This window comes from Rhodnius prolixus, unplaced genomic scaffold (genome assembly GCF_049639745.1).
Source record: "Rhodnius prolixus isolate KJV_2025 unplaced genomic scaffold, Rpr scaffold_23, whole genome shotgun sequence".
Taxonomy (NCBI): Eukaryota; Metazoa; Arthropoda; class Insecta; order Hemiptera; family Reduviidae; genus Rhodnius; species Rhodnius prolixus.
Genome location: NW_027411627.1, coordinates 546,956 through 566,915, shown reverse-complemented (window position 1 = coordinate 566,915; position 19,960 = coordinate 546,956). Strand labels below are relative to the sequence as shown.

Genomic DNA, 19,960 nt, shown 5'->3' with positions numbered 1-19,960 from the left:
CAAGAATGGAGTTAGGCCACTTTCAAAATTAACATCCAGATTCATTATAAAATTTGAAGATGCCCAAGTCCATTCAACATAATTTAAGATGCTTGAAATTGAAAAAAACCATACTTAATTTATTTTACATATCTTTAAAACTATTTCTTCTTCACTATCTGAACTAAATGGTCTTGTTCTGTTCTTCCCCATGGGGGAAATAATTTCTAGAATTTAATATTAAATTTTAAGTTTTATATTAATTAAACGCACTGGTTATTCAACTAACGCAATTGTCCAAAAACTGAGGTTAACTTGTTAAATACTAATTAATTAAAATTACTGCCTTCAGACATTATCAATAATACATTATTATCTTGATTTAAGTATAAATGGGGTTAGGCCACTTTCAAACTACACGGTTTAATTATTGAACTAACTCTAAAAACTTATGTGTCCAAGAATTTATCGTATTTGCTCCGAATATGAGCAACCTGAAATGCTTTACTGATAGATAACAGGAAGTTGTACATGTAACCATGGCAACCGGAAAAAATTGACAAATGGAGTTAGGCCACTTTCAAAATAAACGGCTCAACTAAACAATTATTAAAACTGTCAGGGTAGGACAGTTGTATAAGGGTTGATCGTTAAAAAGTGCACCAGAAAAAGCGTAACGTTGGAAAACACCCGACTTTGGCAATTTTTTTCTCTTTTTCTGTAAAAGATAAAACGCCCAAATTTTCTTTATAATATAGGGCAAACCCTCCTTTATAACTGTAATTTTTTTTGCACCAACATAGATTAAATAGATTTCGAGAAAAACGTTGCTGAAAATGAGCCAAAACGGCTTTTTTAGAAAATGTTCTTGTAACCTTTTTTGTAAACAACGTAGCGCCTAAACGCTTAAACCGATTTTCATGAATGAGGTGTCATTCGATTCGGAATTTTATTTGAAAATGGCCCCAGTCTATGACATCTAATACATTCTAAACAATATTACTGAAAATTCTTTAATGCAACAAATTTACTGGGATGATATTATTTTAATAAAATTTAAATAAAACAAGCTTCTTGGAACGTATCTAAATGGCTGAAATTACGAGCTGAAATATGAATGAAATGTTGAGTACGTACCAGCTGATTTGTTTACTTTTTACCTTTTTAATCTGTACGATAATTTAAGTTTGTTGAGAAGAATGTAAATGTCTGCAGCATCAATAATTGTTCATTCTACGTCCACTATTTTTACCCGTCTTTATAATGCAGATGGAAATAATGGGAAAAAACAAACGGAAGTAGTTCTACGGTGGTTTTAGTTTTCGACTGTTTATTTTTTTAAATTTAATGTTTTTTTTAGTCGCCATTGTTTTAAACTAAGGCGGGGAATGAACATCCAATTTATACATTCAAGGTTGATTACATTTATTTAATACGGTGCAAGATTCGAGCTGTTACAGTTTAGAACAATGGCTACGCTGAGCACAGACATCAGAAGTAACTGTACTACATCTCATCCTGAATCCAAGTTTGGTAAACAGTCTATTAATCTTTTGAAAATGGTTGGGTTGAACAGAAGGTGATATGTTTCACTTCCGTTAGTGCTAAGTAACAGGAAGTATGGAGTTCGCGCCTAAATCTCTGTCCCTTGTGTTCACGTTAAACATCCGCTTAGAGGTTCGCTTTATTGTGAGAGAGAGTTGCAGAGATTAAGTAATTGCGCAATTTCCGGGTATTTTGAAGTTTCAAAAAAACCTACATATTAGTGACGCGATCAACTGTGAAATCGTTTGGTGCATCTCTTTTTTCTGCGTCAAGATCTACGTCATTAAGGGAGGAGGTGCGATGCACTGTTCAAACAATGCTAACTCCAGGGAGCCAATGCTATCGCTGCAGTAGCGCCCTTGGTAGTTATATAGTGAAGATCTTCTCAAATTGTCTGACGTCACAGAGAATGAGACCCAACATTTCCTTCAACTTATCAGGCTTTTTTCCCCCGGGGAAATCGCTCACGCAAAGATTTTTGAAATGGAACAAAGCCTAACAATACTGGCAAGATCGATGTGCTAGTTCGAGTTATTTTGTGCAAAAATTTTTTCAGTATTTTAATTGAATTTTTGTTTGTTGTCCCAGGCCAGGACCGGCCCAAAAAAGTAACCTTACAAAGTAGCCAAGCTCTCGCTGTGAAGTGCGCCTTCCAGTTAAGACATTCTAACCGCTAAGTTACGGATGGTTCCAGTGATGGTACCCAAAGTTTAAGCTACACACACACACACACACACACGCACTCGTTATGTGGATAAAATTGAAAGCGATTCTAAAATTTGGCAACTGAAGTGAATCGCCAAAAGGGTGTACGCGGTTTTCCCATTGAACAGCTGATATTTCCCTCGTTATTGCTCACAAGAGAAGGCGGAAGCAGATTTTCATCGCTTTATAAGATTTCATCGGAAGTATTCAATTTACAGCCGGTTTTTTTTATAAATATAAATAAATCATGAAGTGTTCGATAGCAGTTTTTAGCGGTGCTGCTGGCACAACCAATCAGATTCAAACTTCGATTGGTTGCTTACTAAAATTCACAACGGACATTCTGTTCAACCTGCTGGATTTCAATTTCCTGCTAGTAAATACATCTTTCAAATAGACAATCCAATAGAAATAGTTAGTGTATCACTCTAAAAACTTTGTAGATTTCGAAACCGCGGTAGGCAACTACCTGGAGTTTGCACCGGTAATGCTATGGCCGAGCAGGGAAGTGGTGACGATTCTTCTGTATCTGAGTCTGGTGTTGGTGATCCTGCCTCGTTACATGGCCCACCGACGGCCCTATAAACTTCAAACTTTCCTCCATCTTTATAATGTCGGCCAGATAGCGGTGAATCTGGTGCTCTGCTACATGGTAAGAGATCTTTGATAATCGAACATATTTCACTCAATCTTTTTTTTTTTTTTATAGTTTTCTGCAGTTTGTTGTGCTTGACTAGATTAAAGGAAGATATCGCGATCGGGTCAAAGTTTCGATATATCGATTTTAACCGGAAATACAATTCTAAGATACGGTGATCCTTCAAAGAAAGTGGATCTTTTACTAATTTGTCTGCATGTGATGTAGCAGAATTAAAGAATTGGTAAAATTTCAAATCGATATTAGGTTAAGATGCCCCCCTCAACCAAAGGAAATGTCACTTTGCTGAAATCATTTTTCCAATTTTTTTTTTTTGAGATTCAAAATTAGGCACTTCCGCTCGTGGTGGATGGTTGAGCATCCCTCTAAGGAGCCACTTCAGTGAAGTGTAAGCCTTTGGTATTAATAAAGATTAAATATGTAACCGAAATTCCCAATTAGAATAAAGCCCGCCGGCCGGCATCATGTTTACTTTTGGCTTTTTCCAAAAACGGCCTCCCTACCATGGCGGCTCTCTTAAGCAAAGAACTCTGAGGAAAATTCAGCATAAATCAGATGATTCGACGATGGATTCAGCGGGAAAGTTTTACCAATATTAATTATTTTACAAGGTTCTCGCTAAATAACTTTGTTCATTTTCACTATTTATTTCCACTTGGATTTTCTGCGCTTTGTCTAAAGAATTAGTTGGATGTTGAGAACAATTCGAAATCTGAATGTTCTCACCATAAGTTGAAATAATAGAATATATTTAAATGTTTATCATACTAATTACTTTCATTGATATTCGACAATTAGAGAACTGAGCTTTAGTTTTTTAGTTGTTGTACTGCTTTTCGTTCATGACCTTGGATTTTAATTAATTTAATAATATGGAGAATTTATAATTATTTGAAGAACAGCTGATTGGCACTTGGACCCGATCAGGCCGCCTGAAATAATTAGTGTAACTTTACTGTAATGCCAAGAGCATTGCTGCCATGCTGAATTAGAAGAAAATCCATCCTAACGGGGATCAGTTGCGGATTGCAGATGTAAGAGGAGCTGGCAGCCAAATCAAACTGTGCTATCCAACTACCTTACATCTGCTTCTGCAGAAAATCAGTAATAATGCTGCAATAATGGCGTCCACATGGTCTGCAATCTCTTTAAAAGCGAAATTCCAAAGAGAGCGCACTTCTTTCCAAGATACTTGGCCTAAAATATAGAAAATGTAAATTTTGATATAAAAATTAAGTGAATAGATTTTTTTTTAATGATATGATAAAAGAGGAGGCTGTGAAGAGCAAAGCCATCAATTAATTGGTCCACACAGTTTGCAATGAGCTAAAGAATTTATCCATCCTTTGTGTAACCTGCTTCTACCTGTTAAGCGCAAAGAGGAATGCCATGTTTCTCGATCATTTGTGTAATATAGTATGCAGGGTGATCCATTTAAAACGCACCAGTCGCTAATAACTCTTTAGGAAAGCGGAATCTCGAAAAAACCCACGAACTAAACTATATGTTTTTTTGGGTTTAGTTTTCAAATTTTCCACCACCGATGCTGTATCTTTATTTTTGACGGAGTTATGGTCAAAAACCCGATTGGGGTTTCATAAGGACCACTGGTTTTAACATTGATTATAAAAACTACATAAGAAACTGTGAAAAATGACGTTAATCCCGTTTCGATATCCCTAATATTAGTTGAGACATTTAAGATCAAAGTTACAATTTTATCTTATTCGAGAACGGTTTTCAATATTAATTTTCCACTAGAAATACACGTTTAGGGCGGTCCTCTGACTGCAAAAAATGTTACTGGTGACGCAAAGTGAAAAAATAATAATAATTGAAGATTTTAAAACATGTAGTGTAAATGTAATGGTTATGGGTGAATCAGGATAAATTGGTTTTATCATCAAATAAAAGCAATCATCACATCATTTTAATGTATCCTGTAAGCCAGATTTCTTGACCTATGATTACGGTAAGAATATCTTGCCACGGTGTTGGTCTAGTGGTCAAGAGCGTGGCTTTGTAAGTGAGAGATCACCAGTTCGAATCCCGCGTATGCAGTCATTCTTATTACTTAAAGAATCATAATACTTTTTTTAATAAAGTGTAACCATACGCGAGATTCGAACCAGGGACCTCCCACTTACAAAGCCACACTCTTGATTACTAGACCAACATCCGCCCCTCCCTGGCACCGTAATCATATGAGAAGAAGTCTTGCATACGGGATACATTATCATGATGTTATGGTTGCTTTCATTTGATGATAAAACAAATTTATTCTGACTCACCCATAACCATTACATTACACTACATGTTTTAAAATCTTCAATTATTATTATTTTTTCACTTTGCGTCACCAATAACATTATTTGCAGTCAGAGGACCTCCCAAAACGTGTATTTCTGGTGGAAAATTAATATTGAAAACCGTTCACGAATAGATAAAATTGTAACTTTGTTCTTAAATGTCTCAACTAATATTAGGGATATCGAAACGGGATTAACGTCATTTTTCACAGTTTCTTATGTAGTTTTTATAATCAATGTTAAAACCAGTGGTCCTTATGAAACCCCAATCGGGTTTTTGACCATAACTCCGTCAAAAATAAAGATACAGCATCGGGGGTGGAAAATTTGAAAACTAGACCAAAAAATACATATAGTTTACTTCGTGGGTTTTTTCGAAATTCCGCTTTCCTAAAGAGTTATTAGCGACTGGTGCGTTTTAAATGGATCACCCTGCATATTTTAAGTTAAATACAATGAAGGTTGTAAATGTGCTCCATATTCATGTATATATGTGATAACTAATATAATAATTACTCAAACTGCATAAAACATTCTGTCTTTGATTGCTAGCTTCACCACACGAAGCGCTGAAGATCAACATTTGTGCATTTAACTGTTCTCGCACCACGCGAATAAATGTTTAGGTTATTTATTCTATTAAAGTGAAAATATTAAATTCCTTCCTAATTATTCAGCCACTGATATTAAAGCATTTTTTACAATGGGGGACAAAAAAAATATATTACTGTTTAATCTTTTAGGCTTATATTCGACCAAATAATGAAACCACATAGAACATGCTAAAGCGCGCCCCCGATATGGTGAACTACAATACAGATAGTTCCGAAATTACCCACTTGATTGCGCCTCAATCAGTGCTTCTATTTTCCCCGTATTTAATTTTTCAATTATTTTTAAATTAAACTAGCAACATAGTCAAACAAATTGTAGATAGAAAAATGCCAGTACAATGATAACGGATGCACGAGGATCTGATAAAGGTATAAAATCAATTTCAATAGAATTGAAAGAAAACAAAAAATATTGAAATAATATAGAACTTATTGCAACCTTCACCATCAGGTTATTGAGGGCAGCCAAGTTAAAGGTTAAACCCAAAGATCATTGTTTAATGTTTAATAAGAACGAGCCGGAAACAATAATTCATCTTCTGTTTATCAGCTGCCCAGTCTACGAAAGTTTTAGAATCGGACTCCTTATAAACAAATATAACAATCCTCAAGAAGGACTTTGCAAATTACTTTATACACTTTACTTTACAAGTTTATCTTACTTTATCTTACAAGTTTATAAGCATGAACTTGAACTCCTTTGTAACAGATATATTGTATCTCTTCAATAACATACAACACCATGTTTCAGTACGTCGATATTATGAATTTCAAACCGCTGAATGTTTGGCAGAACACCTGCGAAGCGGTCAAAACCGCTAATGGAGATCATGACCTCAATCTCACCAACAAGGTAACATCTTCCAATCGTTTTCATAGTCTTTAAGCACCAGCTATGTGGGGGCGGCTCCAATAAAACTGCCTAAGGGAGCACTAGGGCAGGCCACGGCCCCCATTAACTAAACTTTAAACACATGAATGTCGATCCATAATTGCAAAAGGGCAGACAGTTACGGTTACACGCCATTTTGTAAATGTATTTGAAGACAGGTAGATCACTTGTTTGTCTTTATATGTCTTAGAACTGTTATTGATCGGTGATGCTTTCAGATGATTAACTTCGCTTTACTGTTCAGCGTCAACAAGACCATGGACCTACTGGACACGGTGAGGCAGAACTACCCAACCCGATCTTACTGGAGTATATCCTCTCTATTGCGATCAAACTGCAACAGTTAGCCCTTGTCCTTGTCTGTTGCAGGTGATATTCTGTCTGAAGAAGAAACAGTCCCACGTCACATTTTTGCACGTGTACCACCACGTGGTCATGAAGCTGGCTACGTCTTTTTCCCTCTTCAACCACTATACAGGTACTTCTGGCGGGTTAGATAAGATTAAACCAAATTAGCCACCTAATTGTTTTTGATTTCTGTTTCAGTGGATCTCAATACCATAATGGCTGGACTGAATTCATTTGTCCATGTAGCTATGTACACTTATTATCTGCTCGCCAATATGGGACCACGCATGCGTAGATATCTTTGGTGGAAAAGTCATCTTACCAAACTCCAAATTGTACGTAAACAGTTACGATAATTTATTGAGATTTTATAAATTGAACCACCCATTGATGGAATGGCCACTAGGGGATGTTTGCACTCATCAGTTGCTCTGACAGAGGTGCAATCTCAATTTAATTTACAATGCTACCACTTGGAGCAGGAGTGGTAACTGGAAGATACGAGAGTTCATTCATTCTTCTCTTTCTGTTCTAGTTGCAGTTCCTCGTCATAATCACCCTGCTGGCCAAACTACAATGGCAGGGCTGCCAATATACCACGAATAATATCTTCATACCCCTTTGGACTTTTACCATTGGATCCATTTTCCTGCTATTCTGTCACTTCTATTATAAAACTTACAAAATAAAAACATCATGATTTTATAATGTTTGAATGAATTTAATAAAGTAATTTTAATTTTTTAGAGATTTCTGTGTTTTTTAATTAATATCGTCAACATTTTTTTTGTTATTGTTGTGAGGGTGTAAAGCAAGGTAGCTGAAGAAGGCGACACTTCCAACACCTGCTCATTGGGAGTCATACTCATCAGGCTGGTCTTTTAATTAGAGCGCACAATTATTAGAACAGTGTTGAAAGAATGGAAATATAGAGTATAATTAATTTCTCAGGGCATGCGTGAAGTAACTATTCAATTGTATTCAAAACAAGTTATCAATGTTGCCACCACATTAAATAAGTGGTAACATAATTAATAACAAATTATAATAATAGGGGAGAGGGGGACACATTTGAACAGAATTTACATTTTCTGTTACAGAGTGCGCACAGAATCTGTATTATTGAACCTTTTTATTTTGTTTTCTACAACTTTCAAGTCTTCTTAACTGATCTAAATCAATAAACAGTTGGTACTTTACATACATATCTATATTTTTTTAATTTAAAAATTTTTATGTCAAATGTTAATATCTGCCCCACTAGTCGGGTCACCTTTGAACACAATATAAAATAGAAAGAAATGATATTACTTTACACTGAATCTACCTTCTATCAGTTATTTCTCTCACTACTACATTACTTTCTCTTACTAATTCCAAAAATCAAGAATGACTCAGTTCCGGGATGTTGTACCCGAAGTGGTGATGTGTTTAGAGAAGTTTGAACAAAAAATATTCGGGTTTGTTGCGCTTCTTAAAGTAGTAGGTTCGGACCACTTTCCCACTTCACTGCGATTAAACCCCAAAAAAAAGTCACAAACTTGCAGTGGTCGGTAGGGCGGCACATTTTAACTGGTGATGTTGAAATGTGTGCCCCTCTCCTTCCATAAAAGAAAATATAATATCCAACACCTTTTTTTGCATGCAAATAGACTTTTTGTAAATACTAGGTTTTTAAAAATACGAATTCCAAATGTTAATATGGTGACTAACAATACTTACACCTTATCCACTACAATCTTCACAATACACTTCCAAAGCTGTAACAAAAAATTTTACTTCCACATTACGAAATAAAACATTCCTCAATTCTGGACTTTACAAACAATGAAAACGAAGGGAATTATACACAACAGTTCTACCACTACATATGGAGAAAATTACCAATCATAAATGTGTTTAAATATTTGGCGAGAAATTAAAATTGTTCAAAGGTGCCGCTCCTGTTCAAATGTGCCCTCCTTTTCCCTATAACATAATATCCGGGTACCAGCACGGATTCAAGGAGTTGCGTTATTTAACTTCTTCAGGACAACATTGCGAAGTTTCTCACTGATGGAGTACGTTTTGCGCATCAGTAGTTGTATAACATTAATGGGGAAAAAAATTCCCGGCAAGGGCATTTCTAGGGAAGGGGGGTAGTTGTGTTTCCGTAGGAAGATCGATTTGAGCAAAATCGATGGACTAATCGCCTATTAGATATTAAGGAGGAATATAGGTTGTAACTAAATTACAAAGTTTGAAAAAAAAATAAGTTGGACGCAATAAAATTTAATTTCACTGAATGTCAGCAGTTACCAGCGAGCCCCCAACCCCAAAATGATATCTTTGGAGTGAACTGTACTACGTATTTTGAAGCCAACTAATTTTGTAACTACAAATTCTAGCGAAAATTAAAGTGCGTAAACTGCGTTAAGAGAAGTACAATCACGCTTCCGGAAGAAGTACAATTTATTGGTCAAGAATGCCAGGATGTCAAGTAGTGGGGGCAAGCACTCAGTTTCCCCCACTCCTACACTTCCGCTGGACGGAGCAGGGTTGCGGATTTTCTCGCGTAATGTTTTTGTTGAGAGCCCCTTCCTTGTCGCTAAAAATAAACTGTGGAACTATTTATCGATGTACTACAACCCCACGCTGGCCAGTATCCAGTAGCCTGATCGGCGATCCACAGAAGTCCTTTGCTACTCACAAGAATGGATACATCGAATGCTAACTTAGGGTCTAACCATTCAACGCCACTGCTGTCAAATTTTGGTCAGTAAGTTGTTCTCTCAAGGTACAGTTTCCGTAGGAAATAGTGATTTTGACAAATCAATAATTTTTTACAAATTCTGCAGCACCCCCTTCAAGAGTGGCCTTAACTTTGCCCAAGAATGTGAGCAAGTAAGGAAATTCTAATTGATGCACTTAGAGATACCGGGCTGAGTCTGACTTGCAATTAAGCACCAATGTAGCCTTGTTATTGGATAGCTTGCAATTATAGTATTGTGCAGCATTCAGCTTTCATTACAAAATTACTCTCCTACTAGAGAGATCTTGATAACAATAAACCATTCTACGTTTGGGGAGACTTAGCCCTAACGGAAGTCGTCCCCCCCAGGATCCGCCACTGGTTGGAGGAGAATAATTTTCCTGCAAACTCAGAATTTTTGCAACATCCTTGATTGTTTCAAATGTTGAACTTGTCCAAACCGTATTGCTGGTTACTCAGCTTGATGGCACTTTGGAGAACTCGCAGGAAGTGCCCTAAAAAGAAGCTTAATGACGAACTATGGGTCGCCAGAATCCCAAGTTTAAGTAAAATAATTGCAGCCATTTTTTTTGGGAAAATCACCAAAAGGAGAAACATGGGTTCAGTGAAAGAGGTCTAGAGGGGTATTTTTGGGTGATTGGACCATTTCTGTTTTTTTCGTTTTGAGTCACGTTGAGTGGGAACTAACTACATGATCAACATTCGATCGATATGACAGTGGGCCAGGCAATAAGGCCAAATAAAGTCACCTGATTGTCATTAAAACAGAGAATAACTCTACAAGGCATTGAGGACACTGATGAGGGCACACATCCATGGCGAAACTTGAGAAAGACAATACTTCCAGAACCCACAACCCAACAAATCAGGTTTTGGAAAAGCACCATTACACTTCTAATATTTGGTTTACTTCGCAGATGGCGCGGTGAGTGTTGATACCTACTTGAAGAGCTTGCCGTCCATCTACAGTCCTCCGATGGTACCTGTCATCGTGGCAATATATCTGAGTCTGGTGTTGGTGATCCTGCCTTGGTATATGGCCCACCGACAGCCCTATAAACTGCAGACTTTCCTGCATCTTTACAATGTCGGCCAGATCATGATGAATATAGGACTCTGCTACATGGTAAGGGGCTGTTTCACTTCTTACAATATCCACGATAGTTCTGGACGTTCATTTTTTTTTATAGCAAAATTTTGGCTATTTGTAAGTGGGTTGCAGATGCACTCACTTCATTTGGTAAATCCCAGTCGATAGAGCAGAGAGACGCCTAATCGCAACGTTCATGCGTAATAGACGACAGATTTCCAAAGGAAGGTTAAGCAAGAAGTGTGGTAGAGTCGAGCGAGTTGAGTATTAAGCACAGTCCGCTGCTGTTCACACAGTTTAAGGAGAATTGCCAGGATTCTGCGTTTAAAGGAAATTCCTCAGCCAGAAGTCCCAGAATTTTTCACTTTTTCTAACAAAAATGCTTACTTTGATTTCCTATTAATTTAATGTTTCGTTGATGGTTCTTTTTGTGGCAGTTCTGGGTAAATAGTGAGGAACTCTGTAGTCAGTTTCTCACTGACTCTTTAGGGCAAGTATTGCTTGGCAATTCTGGGTTCCATTTATGTTTCAGGAGTTTACTGTTTAAAGTCAAGATGATTTGGTAAAAGACTAGAGAGGGTACACACCGAGAGGTTTCGAGCGCACCCAGCCATTTCAAGACCCTAACCTCTCCTCGATATCATAGATTTCCCTAATATTCCCAAGCGTCTGGCTTGGTATTGTCTGCCTCCAAGGACATCTATAATCAATTATTTCACATCAACTAGCATCAATTGTTACATTATTAATTCATTAATTATTAATATTGTATATTATTAACAAAAGAAATTTATTCAGATATTTTCCTTATTTCTTTTTTTTAATTTTTAATTTAAGGCTTCACCATCTGAGGTCGGCCATTGGTGCCCGGAGCTTTATCAGCGCCGACCTCCGGAGAATTATTAACTTTTTTCCGATCTTTCGTAAGGAGTTTGGAGATTTTCTATCTTCATTCACTGGAAATATAATATATGTTTTACCGATTTTGGTTTTCTTCGCCATTAGCCGGACGAAACTTCACCCAGACTAACCCTAAAGAAGTACTCGATGAACAGAACCAATGGTTTCGGTCTCCATTGGTGACTCGGCTCCAATACAAGCTCAGAAACCCACAGTACTCTATCGATTACGATCAGTCTGTAAAATATAACGGATAGAACTAGATGCTTCGTACTGCGGTTGCTACTTAGTTCAGGTAGTTCTCTTCAAGATGCATTTCACGTGGATGAAGTCCAACTTACAGTCGCTGCCTCTTTAATCAATCAATCAATAGTATCGTCAAGTCGAAACCCGCTATGGCCCTTAATCCACATGATCATTCTATCATCAGGATTTCCCGTCTGATCATTCGGATTGGAGGGTAGGGAGTCGATTCACACGATCAGCTGTCCCATTATTTTCAATCATCCTCTTCACGAGGCCAGAACTAACTGACAGGGTTGAGTAAAGGGTCAAACACCATGCCGGTCTCCATATTCGGAACCATCACCCAGAAAGCATGAGGCCTAAGCAATGCCAAAATAAGCATTTCTACAATTGTAGGGACCTAAATTAACTTTTCGCTTTGTGTGTAACTTTACTGTATCGATTAGAGGCTAGACATTAGTAGCAATAAGAGTAATTTACTGGGAAATACACTGACAGGAAGTCGGTAAATTATGTAACCAGATCCGGTCCTTGAAAGATCAAATCGACCTATTTGAACACGTATTGTTCCAAACTATTAAACAGCCTAATTACTCTTTGCAGTACACTGAGCTGATGAACTACCAACCTCTCAAAGTGTGGGATAACATCTGCGCATTCGTAACTTCCACCAATGGTGCCAACGATGACTGGGTGTACTTGAAGGTATGTCATTTTGTTTGCCTTTGTGCTGCTTTATGGAAGTGGAGATGATCTCATTTGGTAGAGGGGACTAGCCACACATGGAAGTGGACTAGTGGATTTAAATGATAACATTTAGAAATACGTAATTACCAGAAAATGCAGTTAGAGAATGTTGAGAGGAGAAGACCAGCAGTAAAGTGATGATGATGCGGACGTATTGTTGTTTTCAGATTATTCAACTGGTTCATATGTACTGTATCAACAAGACCTTGGACCTGATAGACACGGTGAGTAGACGAATTCTGTAGATGTTGCTCCAGCCTCTGCGATCATGTTCAGTACATCCTCTTCTTCTCTATTGCAGATAATCTTCTGTCTAAAGAAGAAACACTCCCAGGTCACATTTCTGCACGTGTACCACCACGTGGTGATGGTGTTGAGTAGTTTTATCACCGTCTACTATCTCAGAGGTATTTCCTAATCCATACTGTTCGCAGTTCCTTGAAGACAAAACTTGATGCTTTCGATCTGATCGTAATGCTGTCGGGAGTTTAGTCACCTTCAAACATGTTTACCATTAGAAAAAAAAGTAAAATAAAGTAATCGCCTATTTTTTCAGGCGGGGCTTAACGTCCAACTACCAAATAAGGTGTCGTGGATGGAGGCACTAGCAAACGTACTTTACCATTTCTCATTTAACCATTAAATAAAATCCAAGGCCAAGACCGGGAATCGAACCCAGTACCACAATGCATATTAGCTTTGCAGATCTCGCCTCTTAACCGCTCGGCTACCAAGGCGCCTACATGTTTACCATTATTAAACCACTAAATCGGGACAGTGCATGCACGCTGCAGAATATATTTTAGGATCCTATTGACGGAGAGGAAAGGATCTGAATTCCCCCTAAAGAGTCAATTTAGTGGTGTGTGCGGGCCGATTACCGGGCATCAAGTGAGTTACAAAAATTTCGAAAAAGGAAACAGCGTGATTGAAAATGAGGATTTCCCGAACAGACTTAGCACGATGTTTTTGGATTTATTGAATGAAGATAATCAGTTTCTCTTAAATAATAAATTAGAATGAATACCTAATATTAATAATCTGTTTGCCAAAAGTGCCAAACTAAGATCGCGGCCGGAGGTTGCAAGCAGAGATCTGCTGTAGCCTGTTAACCTCTGACGTAATGCTAGTTCCTTCTACTTATAAAGTCTTCAAGTATGGGCGCGTGACTTCACTTAGCTCCGCCTCCAAGACGCCAAGCACTAAAAAATCAAATTTTTTTCTGCTTTTCAGTGGAGTTGAGCACGACGTTGATTGCATTGAATTCACTGGTGCATGTGATAATGTATACATATTACTTCCTGTCAAATCTGGGACCAAGCGTGCGCAAGTACCTCTGGTGGAAACGTCACGTCACTAAACTTCAAATAGTAAGCATATCTGTAGATATTTGATTTTGTAGATTAAGGAAAAACAACGTGTCTAAGTGACCAAGGCGGGACTTGGAGAAGCCCTTTTTGCGCTTCCCTGATTATGTGCGTGCTGTACAAGGTGTTGAGTATTTCTGGCCAAACTCGATTTCTGAAGTTTGGGACGATTGCATTACTTTCTTCTACTTCAGTAGATCGTATCAGAAACTTATTCACTCAGTTTATTTTGTTTTGTTTACAGTTACAGTTCCTACTTGCGCTAACCTTGCTGGGTCGACTGCAGATGGAAGGTTGCAAACAGGCTTCACATTATGCAGTGATGTGGGGCTTTACCGTTGCCACAGTTTTATTTCTATTCTGTGACTTCTATAAGAAAGCTTACATCAAGAAAACAGCTTAGACCGCATTGTTACTCTTAAGGTGGGTCCACATCAAACGCTGTGCCTTAAAGCGCCACTGTTAGAACAAAACCAGAACAGAGCAGAATGGCGGAAGTGAATGTTGCAGAGAAGAACTGGTCATACGAGGACACTGAAGAAGCGCAGGACGGAAACAACCTACAAACCGGACTTACTCGAACCAACTTTTATGTGCTGAAAAAAAAAAAAACGTCAGAGTTTGAAGAGCGATCATAGCTTGCTGCTCCGCTATGAAATGTTCGCGGCGAAGCAGAGCGTTTGGAGGGGACCCATCTTTAGGAACAGAAGATTTAGGCGAGCCAGAACCAATTCTTATTTGGCAACCAACAGCAACTTTCTCAACAACTACTAGAAATCAAAATGATTCCCATTGCCCATCACTAGTCGTAGTGCGTGCTTTAACTCCTTCAAAGAATAAACGTTCTTCAAATGTCCCGGCGATCATCCGGAATCACAATTTTAAATGTTCACATTCCCAGAAACCTCGAGAGGCTTTGTTGACTTATAGCTTCAAAATTATTCAAAACCAACCTAGAAGATTAAGGCTTTACTGAATAGAGTTAATCTCTATTCAGTCGTCCCTTTTCAATTCCTTTGATAACATGCCGCCCGCTCTTTGCGGACAATAGTTGATCGATAGCCCGCAAGTGAACAATAAGTGATCGATCAATTTACTAACTTAGCAGAAATAGCTGTTAGCTGCCCAGAAAGCCGCATGCGACCCTCATGCACATCCCTTGCTGAACTTTATTCTTCAGGATTTAAAAAGCAGAAAAAGCAGCGCTTTTATTGTGATTCAGTAATTAACCTTTTAGTAATTTAGGTAATTATGGAAATGTAAATGAATTAAAACCATTGAAAATATATAATTATAAATAAATTAATTTTGAATACAATTCAATATTATTGACTATAATTTTTGTGTTTATTATTAATTGAATTAAATTAAAACGTTATTAAAATTAATAACTTAGGCGCAATTACACTGAGAACGGTAGAGTTGTATTCATTGTATGGTCGAACTAATAATGGAATTCTCACAGCCTTTTTGGAGAACACTCTCGATTGATTCCACTTCCGGTGGAGAATTCCGATGGCAGAATAGTGTGCAAGATGGAGGCCGTGCGCGGAACCATCACCAGCCTGACATTTCATAGAATTTTCAGCTTTCTTGCAGTGGCATATCCTGAATTTCAGCATCCCCGCATGCAGTTCAGGGAGAGAAATTTATAAATATATTTTAGCCGAATTTAATTACATATTTTATTTATCCCATTTGAGTAGACAATGGACAAAAAAGACCATACATATGTTCTAGAAATAATTATTACATAAAAATGTACAATAAATAGGGATAAAAGTTTTAGTAAGGTTCATTTCCTAATTACTATAATGGCGACGAGGAAAATCAAAATGCCGAAACCAAGGAGGAGCAAAGATCTGAGAGAGTGCAGGAGGAACTGGTCCGGATGGGAGATTTTCGGAAGGAAATGGAGGGGTTTTCTTTAGACTCTTGACAAAGGTGAGTCTAGAACGATATTTAGACTATTTTGGAAGAGTATTCGAGATGAAGGGGTCCTTGGAAGTTCTTGTATGGCTAACAATGAAATTAGAAAAACAAAAAACTATTACTAGCCTAAGTGGGAGCCCAGGGGAGCAGTAAAAACTTTGTTCGTACCTGGACGACTGGATAGTTGTAACTATTCAGATGTAGCAGGTGTAAGCCTGAAATAACTGCTTTTACTACCAGAATTGAGTACGAACAGGCAGTCAGTAGTGCGAAAAAGCCACTCATTGCATTTTTTAAGCAGATTGAAATCGCTTGGTGTAGATTGTAGATTAGTGGAAGGGTTACGAGACAGATTTCTAGGGAGGGGGGAGCCAGAAAGAAGCTCGCTTGCAGTGACCAGATGGACTGGACTCTTCAGGAGAGCCAATGAAATTACCAGTTGGGCTGTAGAAAGAGAAACTGAAGAATTAAAACAAGAAAAAATGTATCGGGTTGGAAGATCGACGAAGTTTAAATCTAAACAGCATGATTGGTGGACAAACGGAAAGATACGGAAATACGTGAGCGAAATCAGGGTAGCACAAAGAAATGTGTAAGTTGTGGAAGGAAGGATAAGTGGGCGGAATGTCCGGCGAGGAAGGCGAAATGTTGGAGGTGTGACAAAGAAGGACACTCCACTCGCAGAAGGAATGGAAGAAGAGCATCAAGGATACTACGCGATACTGATGTTAGTGGGGACCTCCCCCTTAAAAACCATCAAGTCTTAAATCCTTAAAATAGGGAGGAGAGTGATCATCAAGGTCATGGAGTTCAGGCTACCCAATTGTCTTTTCGGAAACTATGAATCTTTACTTTAGTACAGGTCTGATAAAACGGAAGCTTGACGTCAGAGCACCCCAGAACCTGATTCAAATTATTCCCAACTACCTAAAACCTTTTCTAACAACATTCCCACTCCATAAAGAAATGGCTTTAATTGCATTCAGCTTGAACAGACCTGTCTAAATAATTGCATATTGTACGAGAAAACCGTGTAGTCTAAACCACATCCGGTGGATCGGCATTCTAAATTGCGAATAGGCACTCCGTCCAAATAATATTGCCCAGGTGTTTTGCTAGATATTAGATCGCAGCTTAACTAAAATCACATTTAATAAAAATACCTTTAATAGTTCTAGATGTATTTAATATTTGTACAAAGTTAGGAGTTGAAACGTTTCCAAATAAGGCAACATGCACTCCAGTAAATAATACTTACGGTTCACTAATTTTTAGCGCTTCTCTTCAAATCTAGAACTTTGGTTACTAATTTAATATTACGTGAGGTAATATCACCGTACAATACGCTAAAATGAAACCAGAGAGCAGCCTGCCAAAAGTGCTCATTTCCGTGAAAAACGTTCAAAGAAAAAGGTTTTCAATCTACATGTACACTTCACTAGACTATGTTTGACGACATTTTGAAAATAACCTAAACATCGATAAAGAGAAAAAAAATCGATTTATTAAAGTGGTATAATAAAGTGATACTTTATCCATCAGCTAGTGAATTACTGAAGTGAGAAGAATACTTGCCTCGGTTTGCCCTATCTCGCTCGTACATTGCTGGTGACAGTACTTAGCGAAAGCGATAGATAGAACATTACAAATACAAGGCTTTGTGTCAACTGAAGTACATATTTTTTTAAAAAAACATAGGTTATGTTCTATATATTTATGAGTAGGGGTGTATAAATCAAAATTTGCTAACCTTGACGAGCTAAATGTGAATTATAAGTGGGTGACCTGTATGACCTCGCTCTCCACAAGAGTCAGGGGGCCTGACCGCAAAATATCAAATTAAACCCTTCAACCGGAAACGGACTTTTTTGACAACTTCTCCAATAACGACTGATCATTTCCTTTACACTATGTACACTCAAAGTACTCATCTTTATCTACAACTTTAACTTGAACAATTTACCCAGGTAAGCTTTCCTGTAAAATATCCTACATATTATATATTTCTAAAATTGCGAGTTAGTGGAAAACTCCAAAACCGGAAGTACCACATTCCGGAATGGATTTTCCACATTTTTGAGATTTTTCCGAAAATGTTTCCCCCACAATGTTAACTAATTTCTTCATATAAGATTAATAGTTTTTATTTGAACACTTGGGATGATTCGTTTTGGGCATTTTGAGATATGCAAAAATGTTTTCTACGAGTCATCAACTCGAGAATAGTCGAGAAAAGTGTTAGGAGTGTTCATATTTTTATTAAACAAACTTGTTATAACATAACCTTACTGCAAGGACACTTGTGAAGGTTACGCCATTCGTCCTAAACTTGTGCCAAAACAATCAATGTAACTTTGTACTTATCCAACCATTCATAAATATAATACAAACAATAATAAATTGTTAATTTATGTGCGATAGTTCAACATATTTTGAACGCAATCAAAAAAAAGTTAATTGCGTGGATGTTAGAGGGAGAGACTGTGTACAGATGTAATATAGTAATACACTTATAATTCAGTTATAGAGTAACCACTGGCGATGGAGATCCATTCTGTTTCTGCACAGAATAAACAATTTGCAAATCTTTCCACTTTTGGTCAGTATAATTTATTTGCAAGCACAAGCACATTTAGAAGATGGTTTCTAGCATCTAAATTGCACCCAAATTTTGAAAATATTACAATTTACTGTTACATTAAGATTACATTGTCTGCTATCGTGCAGATTTTTGATTTTTTGGGTACAAGTTTTGTAGCCTCCCCTTGTGAACGAATTGTGTGATTGTGGTGTTTCGATTATATGAATCGGATAGTAAAAAGTTCAAATTCAATATCTCGATCAGATGCGGACCCACCCTATGAACTTTTCAAAAAATTCTACCAACTGGAAGAGCCACCATTATTTAATCAATTTATTTATTTTGAATTTTTCTATCAAAAGAAGGAACACGTATTACTTTATCTTGGGGTACAAAAAATCTGCAATATTTATTTGATTAAGGGATATCGATTAGCAGGTTATCACCTTCGAACAACTTCTACATTGATATATGCAAGTTTGTAAGGCCATTATTTCAGGAAATTCCACTACGGCCCCCTTGAAATTGGTGTATGGACTCCCGGGGTTCGTGTACAACAGCTTAATAACCCAAGCATTTCTGGAACTGGTAGATGGGTACGCTTCGACCTAAAGTGTAATTTTGGGGTAATTTACTATTTTCAGAGTTAGCAGTGAATGTAGAGTTAGAAACATGAGTACTGTAGATAGTAACTGTTATACCAGATTTAAATTTGATTTGGGGGGGGCCTTAAAATACAGTGTTGCCGCTGGATATTCAATTTTGAAAATTCGTATATGGTCGCAATACATTCTCATACTAGAAGTTGGAAAAACAAAAAAAATAAAAATTAAATTCAATGCTTACAAGTAAACCTTAAAGACAAAGAAGCTCTTCTAGCGGCCTTTACACTAAACTAACCCTTATCTCAAAGTTTCGATTTAAATAATTTTTACAATTAATAATACCTACTAATCCCGCTGAACATTTTAACAATTCAGATGCACTGTATCATTATTGAATTTGCTTATAAGTTATATAATAATTCACTTCAGCTGCAAGTTAATAATTAAAAATTAAGGTTTAATGAATTTTACCTGATTAATGATGCAAACAGTATTGTAACCTCTAGCATGTTGCAGGGCACTAAATTTTATTTACACTCATTTAATAATATATCACAAACATTAGGTATATTGTGACTGTTTCACAAGTGTAACTTATGAGTAATTAGTTAAAAGAGATTGAAATTGCCAATAATTAAGTATAATCCATTTATTAAAGAACCACAATTACGTACAGAAAGATGGATGCCG

At 37.2% G+C, this 19,960-nt stretch overlaps 3 protein-coding genes and 1 long non-coding RNA gene across 5 annotated transcripts in view; 3 read left to right on the top strand and 1 right to left on the bottom strand.

Moving 5' to 3' along the window:
- Window positions 1-1,352: 1,352 nt before the first annotated feature.
- On the top strand, window positions 1,353-7,800 carry LOC141459861 (very long chain fatty acid elongase 7-like). 2 transcript variants are annotated; one of them, XM_074139403.1, is made up of 7 exons: window positions 1,353-1,512; window positions 2,673-2,881; window positions 6,562-6,663; window positions 6,921-6,977; window positions 7,072-7,180; window positions 7,249-7,385; window positions 7,586-7,800. In XM_074139403.1, exons 1-7 carry the CDS (start codon window positions 1,449-1,451, stop codon window positions 7,748-7,750), a joined length of 843 nt encoding a protein of 280 aa, XP_073995504.1. In that variant the 5' UTR covers window positions 1,353-1,448; the 3' UTR covers window positions 7,751-7,800. The 2 variants fall into 2 exon arrangements, with proteins under 2 accessions (XP_073995504.1, XP_073995505.1); XM_074139404.1 differs by lacking the exons at window positions 1,353-1,512; window positions 2,673-2,881 and adding an exon at window positions 5,564-6,179.
- LOC141459874 (uncharacterized) lies at window positions 7,587-19,876 on the bottom strand. Its single transcript, XR_012461652.1, has 4 exons — window positions 19,742-19,876; window positions 12,873-13,281; window positions 8,773-8,810; window positions 7,587-7,727 (listed from the first exon to the last, which is right to left on the bottom strand). It is a non-coding gene; the product is annotated as an uncharacterized lncRNA (long non-coding RNA).
- Window positions 9,612-15,638, top strand: LOC141459863 (very long chain fatty acid elongase 7-like). The gene is made up of 7 exons (XM_074139409.1): window positions 9,612-9,804; window positions 10,720-10,928; window positions 12,642-12,743; window positions 12,953-13,009; window positions 13,087-13,192; window positions 14,019-14,155; window positions 14,397-15,638. The coding sequence occupies exons 1-7, from the start codon at window positions 9,744-9,746 to the stop codon at window positions 14,553-14,555; spliced, it is 831 nt and encodes a 276-aa protein (XP_073995510.1). The 5' UTR covers window positions 9,612-9,743; the 3' UTR covers window positions 14,556-15,638.
- LOC141459859 (very long chain fatty acid elongase 7-like) overlaps window positions 18,531-19,960 on the top strand; it is a 91,336-nt gene continuing 89,906 nt past the window's right edge. Inside the window, exon 1 of the mRNA XM_074139399.1 lies at window positions 18,531-18,683. Within this exon, the coding sequence (XP_073995500.1) occupies window positions 18,626-18,683 (58 nt within the window). The 5' untranslated portion in view covers window positions 18,531-18,625. The remainder of the gene's footprint in view (window positions 18,684-19,960) is intronic.

Coding starts and splice junctions, on each gene's coding strand:
- LOC141459863 (XM_074139409.1), top strand. CDS start 9,744: ATGGATACATCGAATGCTAACTTAGGGTCTAACCATTCAACGCCACTG. Junction 10,929..12,641: donor ATATAGGACTCTGCTACATG/GTAAGGGGCTGT, acceptor TACTCTTTGCAG/TACACTGAGCTGATGAACTA. Junction 13,010..13,086: donor CCTTGGACCTGATAGACACG/GTGAGTAGACGA, acceptor TCTCTATTGCAG/ATAATCTTCTGTCTAAAGAA.
- LOC141459861 (XM_074139403.1), top strand. CDS start 1,449: ATGGCTACGCTGAGCACAGACATCAGAAGTAACTGTACTACATCTCAT. Junction 1,513..2,672: donor TCATCCTGAATCCAAGTTTG/GTAAACAGTCTA, acceptor AAAACTTTGTAG/ATTTCGAAACCGCGGTAGGC. Junction 7,181..7,248: donor CCTCTTCAACCACTATACAG/GTACTTCTGGCG, acceptor TTTCTGTTTCAG/TGGATCTCAATACCATAATG.